The sequence below is a fragment of the Neopsephotus bourkii genome, unplaced genomic scaffold (genome assembly GCF_033783945.1).
Source record: "Neopsephotus bourkii isolate Nb327-2 ecotype Australia unplaced genomic scaffold, CSIRO-AGI_Nbou_v1 NB_39, whole genome shotgun sequence".
NCBI classification, from domain to species: Eukaryota; Metazoa; Chordata; class Aves; order Psittaciformes; family Psittacidae; genus Neopsephotus; species Neopsephotus bourkii.
Genome location: NW_026900556.1, coordinates 895,470 through 912,241, shown reverse-complemented (window position 1 = coordinate 912,241; position 16,772 = coordinate 895,470). Strand labels below are relative to the sequence as shown.

At 54.2% G+C, this 16,772-nt stretch overlaps 1 protein-coding gene and 1 long non-coding RNA gene across 2 annotated transcripts in view; both read right to left on the bottom strand.

Moving 5' to 3' along the window:
* The window catches only part of LOC133208519 (uncharacterized), a 44,080-nt gene that overhangs the window by 26,166 nt on the left and 1,142 nt on the right, over positions 1-16,772 (bottom strand). The window lies entirely within an intron of this gene.
* On the bottom strand, positions 11,263-16,745 carry NT5M (5',3'-nucleotidase, mitochondrial). Its single transcript, XM_061346331.1, has 5 exons — positions 16,439-16,745; positions 13,303-13,403; positions 13,149-13,209; positions 12,638-12,752; positions 11,263-12,447 (listed from the first exon to the last, which is right to left on the bottom strand). Exons 1-5 carry the CDS (start codon positions 16,700-16,702, stop codon positions 12,290-12,292), a joined length of 699 nt encoding a protein of 232 aa, XP_061202315.1. The 5' UTR covers positions 16,703-16,745; the 3' UTR covers positions 11,263-12,289.

The following is a 16,772-nucleotide window of genomic DNA, read 5'->3' as shown; positions in this document are numbered from 1 at the left end:
TTGTGGCACTGCTCCATGCAGAACGTGACTGTTGGCCTCAGTGGCACAGGGCACTGAACTGGAAAACCAGAGTAGCAGGCATGTGGGTGCCCCAACCTTGTCTCACCCCTAGAACCCAGCCTGTGGCCAGCAACCCTGCACTGTGCTGTGGGGACACAGCCAGGGACAGGGAGATGTGGCTTGCAGCAAGGCCGTGCTTATGGTTTCCATAACATGGGGTTGAGCCTCACATGGAGCCATGGGGACCTTCAGGTTACAGAAATGAGACACAATGAAGGGGGCTTGTAAGGTTGCTGGGGAGGGACTCTTCATTAGAGACTGTAGTGATAGGACAAGGGGTAACGGGTTCAAACTTAAACAGGGGAAGTTTAGATTGGATATAAGGAGGAAATTCTTTCCTGTGAGGGTGCTGAGGCACTGGAATGGGTTGCCCAATGAGGTTGTGAATGCTCCATCCCTGGCAGTGTTCAAGGCCAGGTTGGACAGAGCCTTGGGTGCCATGGTTTAGTGTGAGGTGTCCCTGCCCATGGCAGGGGGTTGGAACTGGATGACCTTAAGGTCCTTTCCACCCCTAACCATTCTATGATTCTAATGTGGACCACCCAAAATGAAGGAGATGCCCCTGGGCAGCGCATCCTTGCGCTGGTTTGCTGCTTGTGATGCAGGCAGAGGATGACGAAGGTGGTTTCCCCTTCTAGGGCAGGAAGAGCTATTTCTAGAAGAATAAGCAAATCACTGCCGTCCTCTGATAGCAACAGGGACCTGGCACCGCGCTGTCACCCACTACCTGCCCCAAGGACAAAACCTCAGCGTCTCCCGGCTTCCCGGCTCCTTATCAGCCTCCCACACACCCAAGTGCAGGAATAATCTGCTGGGTTCCTGTAGTTGAGATTGCAGAGCCAGGCGGTGATGAGGAATGAGACAGGCTCTGCCACGCCGCTGCTCGCAGCAATCGCCGCTGGCACGGATGCTCCTCCGGCACTTCCCGGCATATCCCTGGGATGCGGCCGATAACTCCCCGGGAGCCACCAGCGCTGCCCCTCTCGTGTGCCAAGAGCCTGTTTAATCCTATTGAGTGACAAAGGCAGCCACCCTCTGCTCGGGCTTTCTGCAGCAGCCGTCACAGCAAGGAAACAGGATTTGCTAAGAGCAAATCAAGCTGCCCGGGGTAATCTCAGCGCTTCACTAGGAAATGTAAAGCCTGTTCTGCACGGCCATAGAAAGCTGCTGTGGGGCTGTTTGTGTGTGTTTGGTCCTAGATCTCCCCAAATCCTTCTGCTGGCAGAGCTAAGCTGAGGATAGGTCCTCGTAGGCCAGGAGTCACTATAGGGGTGGGAATAGGAGGCATTGTAAACATGGGGCTGGGGAAGGAGTGGGGACCCTCTGGGACAGCTTCTTCGCTGTTGCCTTTGGTCAGAGCCCTTCCAGCATCACCCTCCAGTGTGTTTATTCCTGCCCTGTGCCCTTGTTGCCCTCATCAATCCCTATTCCTTGTGTTTGCACAAGGATTCACACAGGAGCCGGGTCAGGGAGTGCATCCAGCTGGAAGCATCAGCCTTACCAAAGGTTTGTGCCCTGGGTTGTCCCTGCACAGGTCCGGCTGGATCAGTGCCGTGGTGCCAGCACCCCCCTGCTCCCAGCTCCTCTTTGTGCCCACAGGGAATGGCATCCACGTGAAACACGTGATCTTTGGTTTTGCTGCCTCAGGACTGAACTGCGTTGCCCTCCCCAAGGATGGGTCCCTGAGCGCTGGCAGGGATTTATAACGTGCTGTGATTTATGGTGGAGGTGGAGCAGGACGGAGCCAGCATCAAAGGAACCCCAACATCAGGACTGTCCTGGCGTGACCTTTATGTGGCCACAAAGCCCTAGGCACTTACAAGTGTCGCCTGAGGACAGTGGTGGCATCCATGGGATGGGGGATAGGGTGCATGGGCTGGAAAAAAACACATGTGAGATGTTAAAATGCACATTTTTGCCTCTAATTCAGGTGTTTGCTTCTCTGCCCCTGTCCAGAAGGGGCCCAAGGAGACCCAAAGGCAATAAGAATCAGGGTGAGTGGCAACAAACGTGGTGTTGTACTAAGAGAAAGCAGCTTAGAGATAGAGCAAAGCAAAGGGGCTGTAGAAATAAGGGGCTACTGAATAAGCAGGGCCTGGGGAGCAAGGAGGGAAGAGGGCAGAGCAGGTCCTGATAGCTGACCCCAAACCCCAACCGCTTCCCTTTGCTGTTGCTGCTCCATTCCCACCTCATCAATGCAGGGCTCTGTGGCCAGACCAAACACCCCCCATGCACACGAGGCAGCAAAGGGACCCAGACGATGAACTAAAAGCATCGTGTCTCCTGCAGGGTGTTGAAATCCAACCCTGGGTGCCCCCAGGCAGCTCTGCTCTCCCTGCCCTCCTCCTCTCCTGGGTGAGAGGTCTGTGGTTGCTCAGCTCTGTTTTCTAACCAGGGATTTGTTTCCCTTCCAGCTGGTTCTTTGTTTTCACTGCAAAGCGATGCAGAACCGCTTTGGCCGAGAGCAGGTGAAAGCCCAGCGCTGGTGCCTGCACCAGTTCAGACCAGTAAGGAACTGGGTGTCCTGCTGGTGGTTGGGATGGAGCATGAAGGGACATGGAGAGGTCCCTGTGGTGGGATGGAGTATGCAGGGCTGGGGATGCCATAAGCTGGGGGACACTCACTGGGGTATGGAGGGGTCAGCACTGGGGACCACCATCCTCTGGGCACCTCAGGAGGCATCTGAGGCCATCAGGATGGGGCTGTCCCTGTTCTGAACCCAGGGCTGGAGCGTTCCCACCTCCCACGTCACCAGCATCCCTCTTGGGACAGTTGGGGACAGTGGCTGGCCTCCCAGACATAGAGCTTATGGTGATGAAATGCCTCTTGAGCAGCTCCGTACCCGTGCAGCCGGACACACAACCAGCCTGTACCCAGGTCATGCTCTTCCTGCTGGGTTTCTACCAGCCAAGGACTTAGTGCAGGAGGAAAGAGCTGATTTAGCCTTCATTCATCCTTGAGGCAAAGAGCTGGTGTCTCTCTCCATAGCCCCAAACCTGTGTGGATCCATGGTGATGGGATCCATGTCTCCGCGCATCCCTTGCTCCGGCAAGGTCCCTACTGCCATGGGGACCCCCTGCATGATGAAAACAACTTCCAACACAATTCCCATTCACTGGAGGCTTTTAGGGACGTGGCAAACCCCGAATCAGCCCCGTTTTGGGTCCTCTCCAGGCTGACCCCGGGCAGAGGGAAGGCAAAGGGCTCCAGCACACATGGGCAGTGCCAGCCCCATCCAGGTCCCCGGCGCTGGGAATCAGCCGGTGAGCCACAGGCTTGTACTCACAGGAGTATTTACCTGATTGCTGTTGCTGATAACAGCCTTTTACAGCTCTTACCTGGGCTCTCTGGGAGAGGTGAATCAGTTCAGAGCCTGAAGGGAGGTTCATTGAGCTAAAAGGGCGTTTAGGGAGAGCCAGAACCAATCCCTTCTGCTTCCCAGTGGGTATCAAGGCAGGCATCACACCCTGGGAGAGCCCATTTAGTTGCCACTTACCCCCCACTAACACTTTCTGACTCCAGAGCTCATTTTCACCCAGATTACACACAGAGGCAGAAGTCAAAAGGCTATTTCTATGCATGGCAAGAGAATTGCTGATGGAGAAAGAGCTCCTGCTGAGAAAAACACTGCAGTGGGAGCCCAACCCTTTACTAGACACCGGAGCAGCTAAACTCCATGGGGAAGTGGGCTTCCTTGCGCCGCCTGCACATGGCACTGATGGGTTTGGTTTGTTCTGGGTTTGAGATACTGGTCAGACAACAAAATGCTTTGGAAGCATTGGATTCAAAGGATGATTCCAAAGCCGGAGGGGGCTCCGGTTGGGAAACGTGAGCGCGGCGCAGGGTGTTTGGAGAACATGGGGTTCCTGCGATTAGCCTGCTCATATGACTCAATATATAACCAGCAGTTACACACTAGACTTAATCTTGGGTCAAAAGTCATGGATAATTCAAACCACGCAGAAAATGTGGATCTCATGCTTGTTGGAGCTGTATTTTTCCTGCTATTCCTTCCCGGTGCCCAACCAACCTCTGCAAAGCAAATGCACCCGGGCCCAGGGCAATAGTGTTACCTGTGCTCCCGCCCTGGGAGCTGCATGCATCCCGCATCCCACATCCCGCATCCCGCCTCTTGTTTCATCACATGCACTTGCACAGGGGAGGAAAAGGGATTATTCATGCTCCCATTGGATCACGGCATCGCTCCTCAGCCCTGTTAGTTTGTGGGTGACTGTAGTGAAGGAGCCCTCCTCACCACACGTTACCAGGGGTGAGGATGCTGCTGCTGTGCCCCTGCAGCACATTGGGTACCTCACTCAGTGCATTCCATATTTCACTTGGTCCCTCTTGGATGCTGCCCCTGTTTCTTGTCGTGGGTAATTTCTTCCCCTACCGAGTGATGAAGCCACTCTACGGATGCCAATGGGGATGTTGAGGGATGTCCTGCCTGCTGAAGTTAATTGAGCACAGGATTTCAAAGCAGAAACATTGATCTTGTGCTCTGCAGTTTTGGCATGGGATGCGAGAAGCGTTTATGGCTCTGCGCACCCACAAGCGCATCATTGCCTTTACACAGAGGCAGCATCCACGGTTTCCCGTGAGCTGCTTCTCTGATGAAGGCTTCACCTTCGGAATATAAGGATGGTTATTTGTAGGGAATGATCGTCCCATCTGCCGGTGGCAGCAGACGTCATTGCCTGGCTGTTGCATGGGGACAAGGACCTGTCATGGCCCGTGGCTGAGATCATCCATCACTGCACCTCCTCTGTGCCTCGGTCCCCTCTTAGGTCATTAGGAAGGATGAGTGATCTCTCCCTTCCCTTGCAAAGCCCTTCGCTGTGCAGTGACAGTGAGAAGGATGCAAACAGCCCCTGCAAGCATGAGAAAGCTTTTTCCTATGGGAACACAAAGCAGCATCGTGTCCATTCCGCAATCAGGAGGGGCAGAGAAACAACCCTCTCACCTACAGCTGGGGATGAGGATGCTAAACCCCATCTCCAGGCAGTCCTTGCTTGCTCCTGCCCTTACCATGGAACCAGTGACTCCATCCCAGTGGTGCTGGGACAGCCAGAGGGGTTTGATGGCAAACCAGAGATCTGAGCCTGTGCTAGAGGCAGACAGAGCTTGGGAGAGCTGATTCCTCTTCCCAGCCCCCTACATCTGCACAGGGAGGAGGGAAAGCCCTTTGGGACAAGGAAGAGAAAGCACTGGAACAGGCATACGTAGCTCAGTAATAACACTAATGCAAGCACTTAGCACATAGGCAGGAGTTTGCAGAGCAGAGTGCTTTACAAACATTAATTAGTGCAGGTGGGCAGGTCAGAGATATGGTTCCCATTTTGCCAACTACGAAGAGCAGAGGATCAACCATCTGCTTAAATCCTCTTTAACTTAACCTTGGGGCATCCATAGGGAAACCCTGAGCCTGTTTCAGCATCGGACGAAACCACCCATGGCCCCTTCAGACCCTCTCAGGATGCAGCACACACTGAGCATCGCAGAAGGAGGATGTTATGGAGGATGTTGGTGGCTTGGATTGTGCCCAAGTATGGACCTGGGAAACACAGGGCATCTGTTTTCCATGTCAATAAACACACAGGGCTGGTGCTTGCCCTCAGGACACGTTGTGTTACCAGAGCCTTTGGGGTTTGTTTGGGCTCCTCTCACCTTTTGCTGGTTCCTGCTTGATTTGGGGCAGGTTTAGGACCTCTCAGGACACCCAGTTCATTAGCAAAGGTGAAAGCAGCTGCCAGGAATGATTGGGGTGAGGCAGGAAGGTTAAAGCTGTAGCCAGGACTCATGGGGAAGCTGTCTCAGTCTTGGTATCGCAGGTATAGGACACAGCAGGTGAAGATGCTCTGCAAGCAGGATGAGCCAGAACTGCTTGATTTAAGGTATTCAGTGCTTATTTCTTTAACGCACGCTGCAGTGGGGCTTCGCTAAGGATGGGGCTTGTGCTGCTGCACAAGCAGCATATGGGGCAGGCAGCCATGTGTGATGTTCCCTGTACTCTTCCCTCTTTCCATGGATCATTTTGCAGGCAGGAAAAGGGGTAGATAAAACCAGAGGGGATCCCTTCTGCAAGGGGACCCACTTCAGCAGCAGAACCATGTTTGTCTGCTCTGAAGCTGATACTGAAACCTGCAGTCCCTTCCCAAGCACTGCGTTTAAATCTCCCACTGCATATGATGCCATCAGCCCTACAGATGGAGAAGCGTGCTCAGACACAGCACTGCTTAGTTTTCTCAGCTATTAGGATTAGTGGCTTTTCCTATGAGGTATGGATATAGAAGCCTGTAATGCTGGAATTGTTCCTCCTCTCGGGGTGGATGGGTGCTAACACAGAGCATGGAGGAAAGGGGCAAGTCAGGCTTACAATGGATTTCATTTCTTCTCCAGACAAAAGAGCTCCTGAATCACTTTGAGCACACTTAAATCCCTCGCTGAGCTCAGCTGGACTTGCCTTTACATTCCAATTACACAGATGCTTAAATGCTTGGCTAAATCACAGCTTCCCAATCGCTCACCATCTCCAGCACCTTTCCAAGTTATCCCCCAGCCCAGCCGCATTTTGGGTCCAGAAAGATGCAGATAATGCTGATTTCAGCAAGATCCTCTAAGCCGGGCCTAAGCTCAGGCTCTCACTCAGTTCTGCCTTATGGGTGCCTTCCCCGGGCAGCTCCCGCATCCCATCTCCACATCAGGTTGTCTTGTTAAGTGTCTGGTTCTAATTTCTCTCAATGAGGAGCCGGGCCCGAGCAATTACATTGAAGGACCTATTCATCCAGAGGGAGAGCAGGGATCTAGGTTAATTGGGCTGACAATTGAACCCAATCCTTTCTGGTTTTGCCCAGCTTTCCTGTTCTTGCTCTCTCCTCCTGCACTGTATCTGCAAAGCTCTCTGCCTCGTTAATTAAGAAGGTAACTGCACCCCGAGGGCTGTTTTGTTCTCCCTTCCCTCCTTTAACAGCAACACTAGAAAAAGCAGCAAGAATCAGCTAGTTTGGGATGAAGCAACCGCCTCCGAGCAGGATGGAGCTGGCTGGGTCTGACTGGGGCAGAGCGCATTGAGCTGCTGCTGTTCTCATGGGCTTTGGGGGAACAATGCATGGTGAAAGCAGGTGCTGGATCAGAAACACTCCTCCAGGCACGCTTGGTGTGTTCTATAGACAAAGCTGGGGAGCATGGAAAACATCAGTCTCTAGGGCTGGGTGGGTGCTGGGTTATTGCTGGGGTTTCAGTGCTGGAAATGAAGGGGAGAGATGCAGGTTTATGGCTTCTTGGAACCGCATCCCTAAAGGTTTGGGTGCTTTTGAAGCGGTTTTAGTCCACAAGAACTGTTGTGAATGCACAGGGGTCTGATGGGGAGAGGATGCTGGAGTTCAGCATCATGCCCCAAGGCCATGCCAGGCGAAGAAGCAATGAAGAAACGGGTGTCTGCACATGGAGTGGCCTGAGATCAGTGTCCTCCCCTATGATGGGCATTTATGGAGCTGGATGACATCCCTGGAACCCTTGCATCCATGCCCCAGTGTCTGCTCAGACCCTTCCCCTGCTTGCATCCCTGCTCCAGGCCCATGAACTGGGAACCTCCAGGAAAGAGCCACAAATGGGAACAGTGGGTGAGGTGGCCTCATGCTCAGGGCTTCGGGTCCCAGTGGTACCCGCAAGTGCAGCATCAGCAGCCAGGTTTTGGCAGCTTTAAGCCATGGGCCTGGCCCTGGGGATGCAGGGAGGAGGAGATGGCGTTGCTCACGTCTAAATACACCGTGTTCCATAAGTGTTTGCTATAACACGGCCGCAAACAAACACTTTGTGGGATGTTTGCCAGGAGAACGGGCTTCATGTGTGGAGCCTTGAAGGACATGAGGAAAGCTGATGCAGCCTATGGCTGCGGGCTCTCATGTGGCCTCCCCAGCACTGCTGGGCCAGGGGAAGCTTTATTGCCCTCTGGGGAGTGCATTACTTAAGTCCTTGTGTACAAACTGAGCAGCATTAATCCTACCAGGAGGGAAATGGTATCGTGGTGCTGGGGGAGAAGGAGAGGGCAAGAAGAAACCAACTATTGCCCTGGTTCTGCCTTCCGTTGGTACACAAGGCTCTGCCCCCCACCACAATGGGCTCTGGCTTCAGGGTAAGCAGAAGGAAAAAGCCAAGAGCCCTGATCCCTGTGGGATTTTGGGCTTCCAGGGATAGAATGAACAGTTTCATCCCTGGGAGAGCTGTGGGGACATGGGGGTAAAGCAGGGACCAGGAGGCATGGAGGAGACTGGGGGATGCTCTGAGCTGTTGGGGGCATCTTTTAAATGTAAACCCTGTAAACCCCTCATTCCTCTTCTAACCCACAGGCTTTCATGCTTATGCCCATCCCATTCTCTGCCCCATCCTGCTGGGAGGGGGCTCTGCAGCTGCATTCCCAGTACCCCATAGAGCTCCATTTGCCCCGTGTGAACTGCCCCCCAACCCCCGGTTTCAGTGCCCAGCGGGAGGGATGCTGAGGGCATTGGGAACCTGGATTGGGATAACCGGGAGCGCTGAGGGCTGGAGGAGGATGGCTTTTTACAGGCAGAGGAGCCGGATCCTGCGCTGCGGTCCCTTCGGAGGCAGCGCGCTCCTACACGCGGTCGCACAGTCCCCTCTAGTGGATGTTTCTCCTGCATCACAGGGTCCTCCTGCTCTCCATGCATGAGCTCCAGACCCTGATCCCGAGCAGCGATCCCAGGGCATCATCCTGCTCCTGTCCGGTAACTGGGCATGGTGGAAGCAAAGCCCATCACCGTGGGCTGAGCCGTCTCTGCTGCTGCTCCATCTGCAGCTGTGTATTTGGCTGTCCCTGTCCCAGCTCCATCCCACACCATTCGCTGCCCCTGCATCAGGGGTGGACCCTGCAGCTCTTACTCTTCCCCCTTATCCAGGCTTTACACTGGCTTGGAGCTATTTGGGCATCAGCCAACATGATAAAGAGCTAACGAATACCTGCATGGGGACAGCTTCCGAGGGATCCAGGCACAAGCATCCTTTGCTCCCACCCTGCTGGGTCATGCAGGCTTGGACTGAGGTGAAATAGGCCGCTCTTGGGGTGAATTCCCTAAGGATTGGTTGCTTGCACCCCCAGCCCACTCCTGGGATGTGAAGGATCCCATCACCACCAGCCTGCAGTGGTCCTCTGTGTACAGGGCCAGGGCCAGGTCATGACCACCTCCTTCCCACTCCTCTCCATCTCTGCCTGCCTTGGAAGCTGTGCTGGTCACCTGGAAGGTGTGTGGTACCCTGAGGCTTTGCAAGGGAGAATAAGGCGGCAGTGGATGCAGCTGCAGGCCCACAGGTTAGCGTGCATCACTGGGTTGTGATGCTCCATCGGAGGGATGCGATCCCTCCCCCTCGTTCCATCTTATACTGGGAAACATGGCCCTGGTCCCAGTGCCATTGCCTGGCAGCCCTGGGGGAGAGCCAGCTCCTTTTATAGCTTCTGGCACAACACAAGACACACTTTACAGCTTTATTTGTTATAAAACATCTTTAGGAAGCTGGTCGCTACCTAAAACCACCCCTTGGGCTTGGTTCTGCCAACAGGGACTCTGTCTAACGGGGTAACAGCACAGCAGGGCTGGTTCCAGGCTTTTTGGACCCCCATCCCCATGCAGAAGACAGAGAAACTGCAACCCCCAAACTGCATTTCTAGGGAGCTGGATGCTGATGAACCCCAGTGTTTATTGCAGTGCTCCTCATCCTCCTCAGCTTTATAGATGTGCCTTTAAAACCAAAAGCTCTGTGCATCTTGGCTGGCCACAGAAGGGCTTGGATGGTGAAAGGGCTGATCCGTTGGGCAATGGGAAGCCACCTCCTGGTCCTGAACTTGGCAGCAGTGAACGGACCAGCTTCCTGCTTGGGATTTCTGTGCATCCATTCGGAGCATCATGGATGAGAAACCCCAGCCCTGCTTTCAAGTGTATTTAGTGTGAACGCGTGTGGTCTCTCCAGCATCACATGTGCTACCAAGGGGAAGACAATGGCTGGCCCTGGAGACCCACATCCCTTGGCTCTGTTCCAGCCATGGGGGAAGATGGTTGCTTTGGGGCAGCACATTGCAAACACCCCCTGAACCAAACCCATCACTGGGAGAAGCACACAGCGGTTTAAACAGGAAAGAAAGAACATCCTTATGGTATGTAACCCACCACTGTGGGCCAACCGTGCTGTCTTCATGCTCCTGCCCCATCCCAAGATATGGGGCAGCAGAAAGACCCAAGAGGATGCAGGCTTCATCCCTGGCCCTGCACAGGTTCAACAGCCCCAACTCCAGTAGCCCCTCAGGATGTGATGGGCTGGCTGCTGCTGCTGAAGCAGGTATTTGTTGGCTACGTAGCTTTAAGCTTATAGGTTTGAGCTCACAGGGGCTATAGCAGAGAGGAGAGGCAAGCCAAAGGGATGAGCAAGCAGCACGGGGTGGCAAACCCCAGCCAAGCCCTGGCTACCACCCCTGCCCATGGGGCTATGTGTCCCAGTGGGGAATTCCACTCCTGCAGCCAGCAAGTCCTTGGACCAGGAGAGCAGGAGCACATGGTGGGATCCCGGATGGCTAAGGGATCATGGGCTCTGCAGTGATGCACATGAGCCATGATGCAGCCGGTGCATCCCTGGGGCACTGCATGGGGCACCGGTTCCCACTTGGGAAAGCCAGGCTGTGTCCTGCCCTATAGCAGTGCCATGGGCAGGGATGGGACACTCGGCTCTCCTCAGTAGCTGGGATGTCTCTTCTGGGACCAGGCGGCTGCTTTCTGGTGGTGCTGGTGCCAGCTCAATCACTGCAGTTTGAAGCTGGATTGGTGCAGAGTCAGGGAGGCAGGAATGAGCCAGAAAGGGGAGGAAGAAGCTGTGGGCACTGCTATGCAAAAAGCATCCTTCTTGGAGCTGCTCCTTCATCCAAACGGTCCCTTTTTGGTACCCAGCTGCAGCTCCCCTGGCTGTGTGCCTGGCACACACACTGTACACGCTGCAGCCTGGTGGGCATCTCTGATGGGCTCCCCAGCCTTTAGCAGCAGTGTCCCCCCAGCTTCTACCCTTGTGGTAGGTAAAGACTGGTCACAGCATCCATGGATGTGGCCATGACAGTCCTCCACCAACGCAACCCTCAACTTGCCCCTTGGACACTTGTGGTGCCTCTGCTTTACCCACTTCCCAGTGATGCTGTAGCTTCTCCACCAGCAGCATCTTCCCAGTGGCCCTGCACTGAAGGCTTTAGGATGCTCCGTGGCATTAACATCCCAGTTGCCTCACCATGGTAGGGTGCAGCACCCAGGACTTTCTGCATGGAAGCAGTGTGCTTGGTGCATGCACACCCAGAGCTTTCCTGGTGTCAACACTGCCAGGAGGAGGGAGATGGGGTGATGTGAGCGTGCAGCCTTCATGTGCAGACCTTCCTGGCTTTGAAATCCATGGAGCTACCATTGGATCAATGTCTGTCAGGGTGAGCCATGAGCTGCCCTGCTCCCAGTAAGGGCTGGTGCTGGCACTGCTGCTGCCTCCTCACTGTCCCGGAGATTCCCTGGATGAGCAGCCCAAGAGCAATGCAGAGTCCTCCTCTTCATCCCAAATCAGCTCTAAAGCTGTGGCACTCCTCAGGGATGAGGGCAAGCAGGGATCCCTCCCATCAACTGGAAGATGCCTCTGGATTCTCTTTCCATAGCCAGATCCACAGAGGAGTGGTATTGTCCCCATATCACACTGCAGGGTCTCTTCCTGCAGGGAAGCACAAAGCTGTCCTGTTGCTTCAACTGAGCTGGTGCAGGGAGCCTGGGCAGCATCTGCCTGCTCCCCCTGCCCTTCCAGCCACCTGCATCCCAAAATCCAAGTACGAAGCCCTGTGAGGACAGAACAAACCACCCGTGTGATCCCTGACTGTTAACACAGAGAGGAGGATGGAGAGCTGGTCTGCACCACACAGACACACTGAGGGTGACCTTGTCCATCAGAAACACCAGGATGGCCTCGCAGAGGATGCAGATGCAGCACATGGACCCCAAGAACCAGTGGGATATGCTCCTGTTGGGTCCAAGGTGCAATCCTGCTGCTGCAGCACAGCTGGGCTTGCGGGTTGTTATGTGGGTCCGGGTGGCCGTGGTGCTTCAGCTCGCCCTCCTCTTCCTCTCCGCAGCAGGGACAGGGTCTGTCTGTCTGTCCATGGTCTCACCCTTCAGCAGGAGTGGCTGCAGCACCGGGATGCTGGTGTTTAGGTGGCCTGGCCAGGAGGCAGGCGTTTGCTATCCAGGATGGCTTTCCAGTCATCGGTCCAGGACTGCAGCCTGCGGCTGGGGGGCTTCAGCTGCAGGTGCTTGTTGTGACAGGCTGTGAAGAGCACGTGCTCCCAGCTTGGGTTCAGCTCGGCCCCTGCAAAGCAAAGAGAGAGGCTGGTTCTCTGCACAGCTCCTCTATGGGACACAAAGGGTGACCTTACCCCAACACAAGGAACACCAGAGCCTCATCAAGCAGGGAGGGACCAGCACCCATCACACCCCTGGATGCTCTCTGCCCCTTGGGGCTGCCTCTGGTCACTCCTAGCACCCTGAACCTCCCTTACCTGTTATATCAGGTCTGTCATCTATCAGCAGGTCAGCAGAAACCACCGTCTTGTCTCGTGTCAAAACGATCTGCTCCAGAAACTCGGGGCCGAAGTGCTTCTCCACCCAGGCATACTGGAAGGTGAGAGAACAGTGAGCTCAGGGAAGGCTGATGGACAGGGCTGCTCCATGGAGCAGCAATAGAGCACAGCACAAGCCCTGTGCCCCACACAGAGAGGACACCTCTCTCATGAAGGTCACAAGTGGGGAGGATTTGGATGCTGCTGGAGCACAAGCTCTTTTAAAGCCAAGCAGCTTCTGATGTTGTGATGAGCTACTGGGACCAAGCACCTCCATGCATGCAAATGGTAGAGGTTGGGCAACAGCAGGGCTTTTTGAAGATGCTTAAGAACAAATGGGGTGGAGCAGGGAAATACTGCTGCTGGTTTACAGCTGGAGGCATGCAGGGGTCAGCTGGCTTTCACTGGGCAGCACTGTATGGTAGAGGGGTTGGGATTTGGACCTGCTCACCTTCTCATAAGGGCAGTAGCGGTACTTCTTGATGGGGCTCGTGCAGATGAACACATCAGTGCTGCCGGGAGGAGGAAAACAGGGGCAGAGTGTTATTGGTAGCCACTGCTTCACCCCCCATCCATCCCAACACCACAGGCGGGTTGCTACTCACTCGGCCAAGTTTGCCATTTGCTTCACAGCTTCCACAGCCCCGGGGAGCGGGTCCAGCTCGATGAAGAAGTTCTTGGATTCCCAGATGCTGATGGCTTTCTCCTATGTAGGAAAAGAGAGCAGTTACTGCGCAGGGCTTCTCGCTTACTCTTGCACATGCATCTTCCTCACCCTTTACTAGGACAGAGGATGGTGACATTGGGAAAGGTGGGAGCGCTGGCTCCAGTCCCCTCCTGCTAACCCACCTTGCCTACGGGTGCCTCTGTTCCCCACCAGCCAGCCTGCACCCATTCCATACCATTTAGACTGGAGACCCTCTGGAGCAGCTTAGTTTTGCCTGTGCAGCCCCAAACACAGAGGGAGCAGCGTGTTCCTTCTTATCAGAACACAAGAGATTGTCCAGAACCAAATCGTACCCTGGATGTGCATCCAAAGGGGCGCCTTCATGTGGGTCTGGCAGATGTACCCTGGTAGCCCTGCTGTAATGTGGTGCTGTTCAGCCACAGATGCTGCCTGGCCTATTTGTCTCAATCAGATCACTTTAAAATAGCAGCTGGGCTGCTCTCATAAGCGAACACATATTATAGGATGAACTACATGTCAGGACGAATGCAGATGCTCATCCTCAGGGATGTCTGGGCAAGGTCTGTCAGGCAAATAGAGCACCTCCAGGCAAGGGTTTGAGACACTTAACATCCAGGTCAGCAGCCAGGCTGCTCATGGCACAGAGCAGAAACTACAGGGAGCAAAACCTTGGGACCAGGGGCTGCATGTGATGGGATCCAGCTCTACGGGACAGCATCCATCCCCTGCACTCCCTCAAGCAGGTTAGAACTCAGCTGCCAAGCACAGACACTGGGTCCCCAGGGAGGAGAGAGCCTGATTGTGCTGCAATATGGCTGTGGGGAGCAGAAGCAGCCCTGTCCTGGTGTTGCAATGCAGCCAAGTAGCTGTAAATGCAGCTCGGAGAAGGTCTGAAGGGAGCTGTGTCCTGAAGGACTGATCTTCATTTTAAGCAGCTCTGCTTCTGTATCTGAGGTAGGAAAACAGGGACAAAAGGAAGTTTAAGACTATCCCAGCCTTCTTGTATTGCAAAGGGATGGAGGAGCCAGCAGAGCATCAGAGTAGGAGCAGCCTCCGTGATGCTAGTTCTTAATGCTCATAGGAACAAATAGGCTGGTTGGACATGTAGGCAGCTCCCTCCTGCCTGCTAAGTGGGAACCTAGTGGGTAACCACCACGTTATGCCTTTAATACATTACTTGGGGAAGAAACTTAAAAGAAGAGACTACACACATCAGCTCTTGCTCTCTTCCCCTTTGCCTGCGCAGCAGCAAACCTCAGCGGTTCAGAGGAAGGAAGAAAAGCTTCTTCATGCATGTTAAATATGTATGAAGAGACGTACATATATATATGTATGCACTCTGATTCAGTGCAAGAGAGCCAGCAGAGATGCCTCCTGGCACCATGACAAGAACAGCCACCCTAGCAGTGCCATGGGGCCAGGCAAACACCCCATGCTCTGCTTTAGGCCGGTGAGCAATGCCGCTTTACCTTAAGATGCTGACTGTAGCTGCACAAGAGATGCCTGAGAAGTGAGGCCCGATGCAGCAGAGCACTTCAAGCTGCTCTGAAGTGTTTTCCTACAGCAAGGACTTCCGCAGCTCTTTGGCTTCCACTCATGTCAAAAAGCATTCTGCAATCAAGTTTGATGGGGAAAGAGCTAAGCGCATCTTGAAGGGAAGACCTGCTTGGCTCCCAGAGCCGGAATAATTCCCTGTGGCAGCACAGGCAGCAGCAGATGGAAAAATCCCCAGGCTGGGAATCCCATCACATGCCAGGCAGGACAGACCCTCACTGTCCTATGTCTCTCCATGAGCCATTTTCCTATCCATCCAAGGCTCCCCCATCCTTTCAGCTCTGTATGCTCAATGTATTGCTGAGCCGTTCTCCCTCTCAGAGCTGGGACCTCCAGCTCATTGGTCTCTTTAGCTTCTATTTCCCAGTCTCCTACAGCAGGTCAATGGTGCTGTCTGATGTCTGGAATGGTCCATGGCCTTGCAGCCACAGAGCACCTCCTACTCTCTTTATCCCTGGGCTGAAATCATGGATGAAACCAGAGCTGCCCTGATGTCAGTCTGGGGAGGTTTTGCTACGTGTTCAGCGCAAGGTTTTAATGGCTTTACATGATCACAGCAGACACAAAAAGAGCTCACTTCATTTAACACATCCAAAGTAGTTAAGATCAAGGAGAAACAAAAGGGTTATCACGCTCCTGTCATACTTTTAGCATCTGCTTTCCTGCATGAATGATGTCCTCCATTCCCCTCTCATCAGCTAGAGGACACGTTATTCCTTCAGCTCATCAAACTGTTGAGGTCTTTGCCAGTGGCAGAGCCTTGGACCTTATTCACTTCCCTCCTTTCCTTGTAGCCATCACACCTCTAATGATGAGTACTTTTATTTGCCCTAACACCATTCAACTACCACAACTGCAATCTGCAGGTGAGACCAGAGACATCCCATTGAGATGGGAAACTGGTAGAGGCAGAAACCACCTTTGTGCAGCGCTCAGCCCTCTGCTGAAGGATAAAGCACAGCATAACAAGAGCTTCTGGTTTTAGGCTTTAATGATTAAAGGCAGCGCAATATTTCTGAAGCAGGGGAAGGCTTGGGATTGATTTAATATTAAGGAAGCCCTCACATGAAGCATCAATTGCATGGTTTGCTCTCAAGTTCTCTGTGTCCCACTCCTCACATGGCTGTTGAGGAACTAAATCATCCATCCAGGAACATTATCAATCCATGCAGCTTGGCCGTGTCAGAGCTACAAAACCCCAGCTATGCAATTAAACCAGCTCTCCTCTCTCCTTGCATCCATCTCCATCCATGCATGCAGGGAAACAGATGTGCATGGAAAACACTGGATTTCCAGGAGCAAAGCACCTCTGGAAGCCCTCCTGCATGCAGCCCTGCGTTCCAATGGGAGCTCCATCCAGCACCCACAGCATTGCACCTCAGACACGGAGGAGTTAATGGGGTGGGGTGGGGGGGTCCCATAGGGGCCAGAGCTCCAACCACACAGCACAGAGCAAACCAAGAGCCACGCGCAGAGCCGGGGATGATGCATAAACTCACACTCAGCTCAGGTCCCAGGCGCCCGTATTGCTCCGACACCCAGAAGCCCCTCCGGTCCTCCAGGGCAATGTAGGGCTTGTCGGGATACCTGGCTCTGAACTTCTTGAGGAAGCCTCCTTCGAAGTCAGCCAGCACCCCATCCATGTCCACCAGCACCCGCAGCGCCCTGCGGGACCCCGCTAAGGGGCCGGGACCCCTGCCCAGCCCTGCGAAGGGGCCGCAGCGCCGAGGCCGGAGGTGCAAGAAGCTGCTCAGCAGGATCATGATGGAAAGGGGGCTTAAGCAGGGGATTACGGGGGGGGGGTCTCCGGGCAAGGGGACGCGGGGGGGGGGG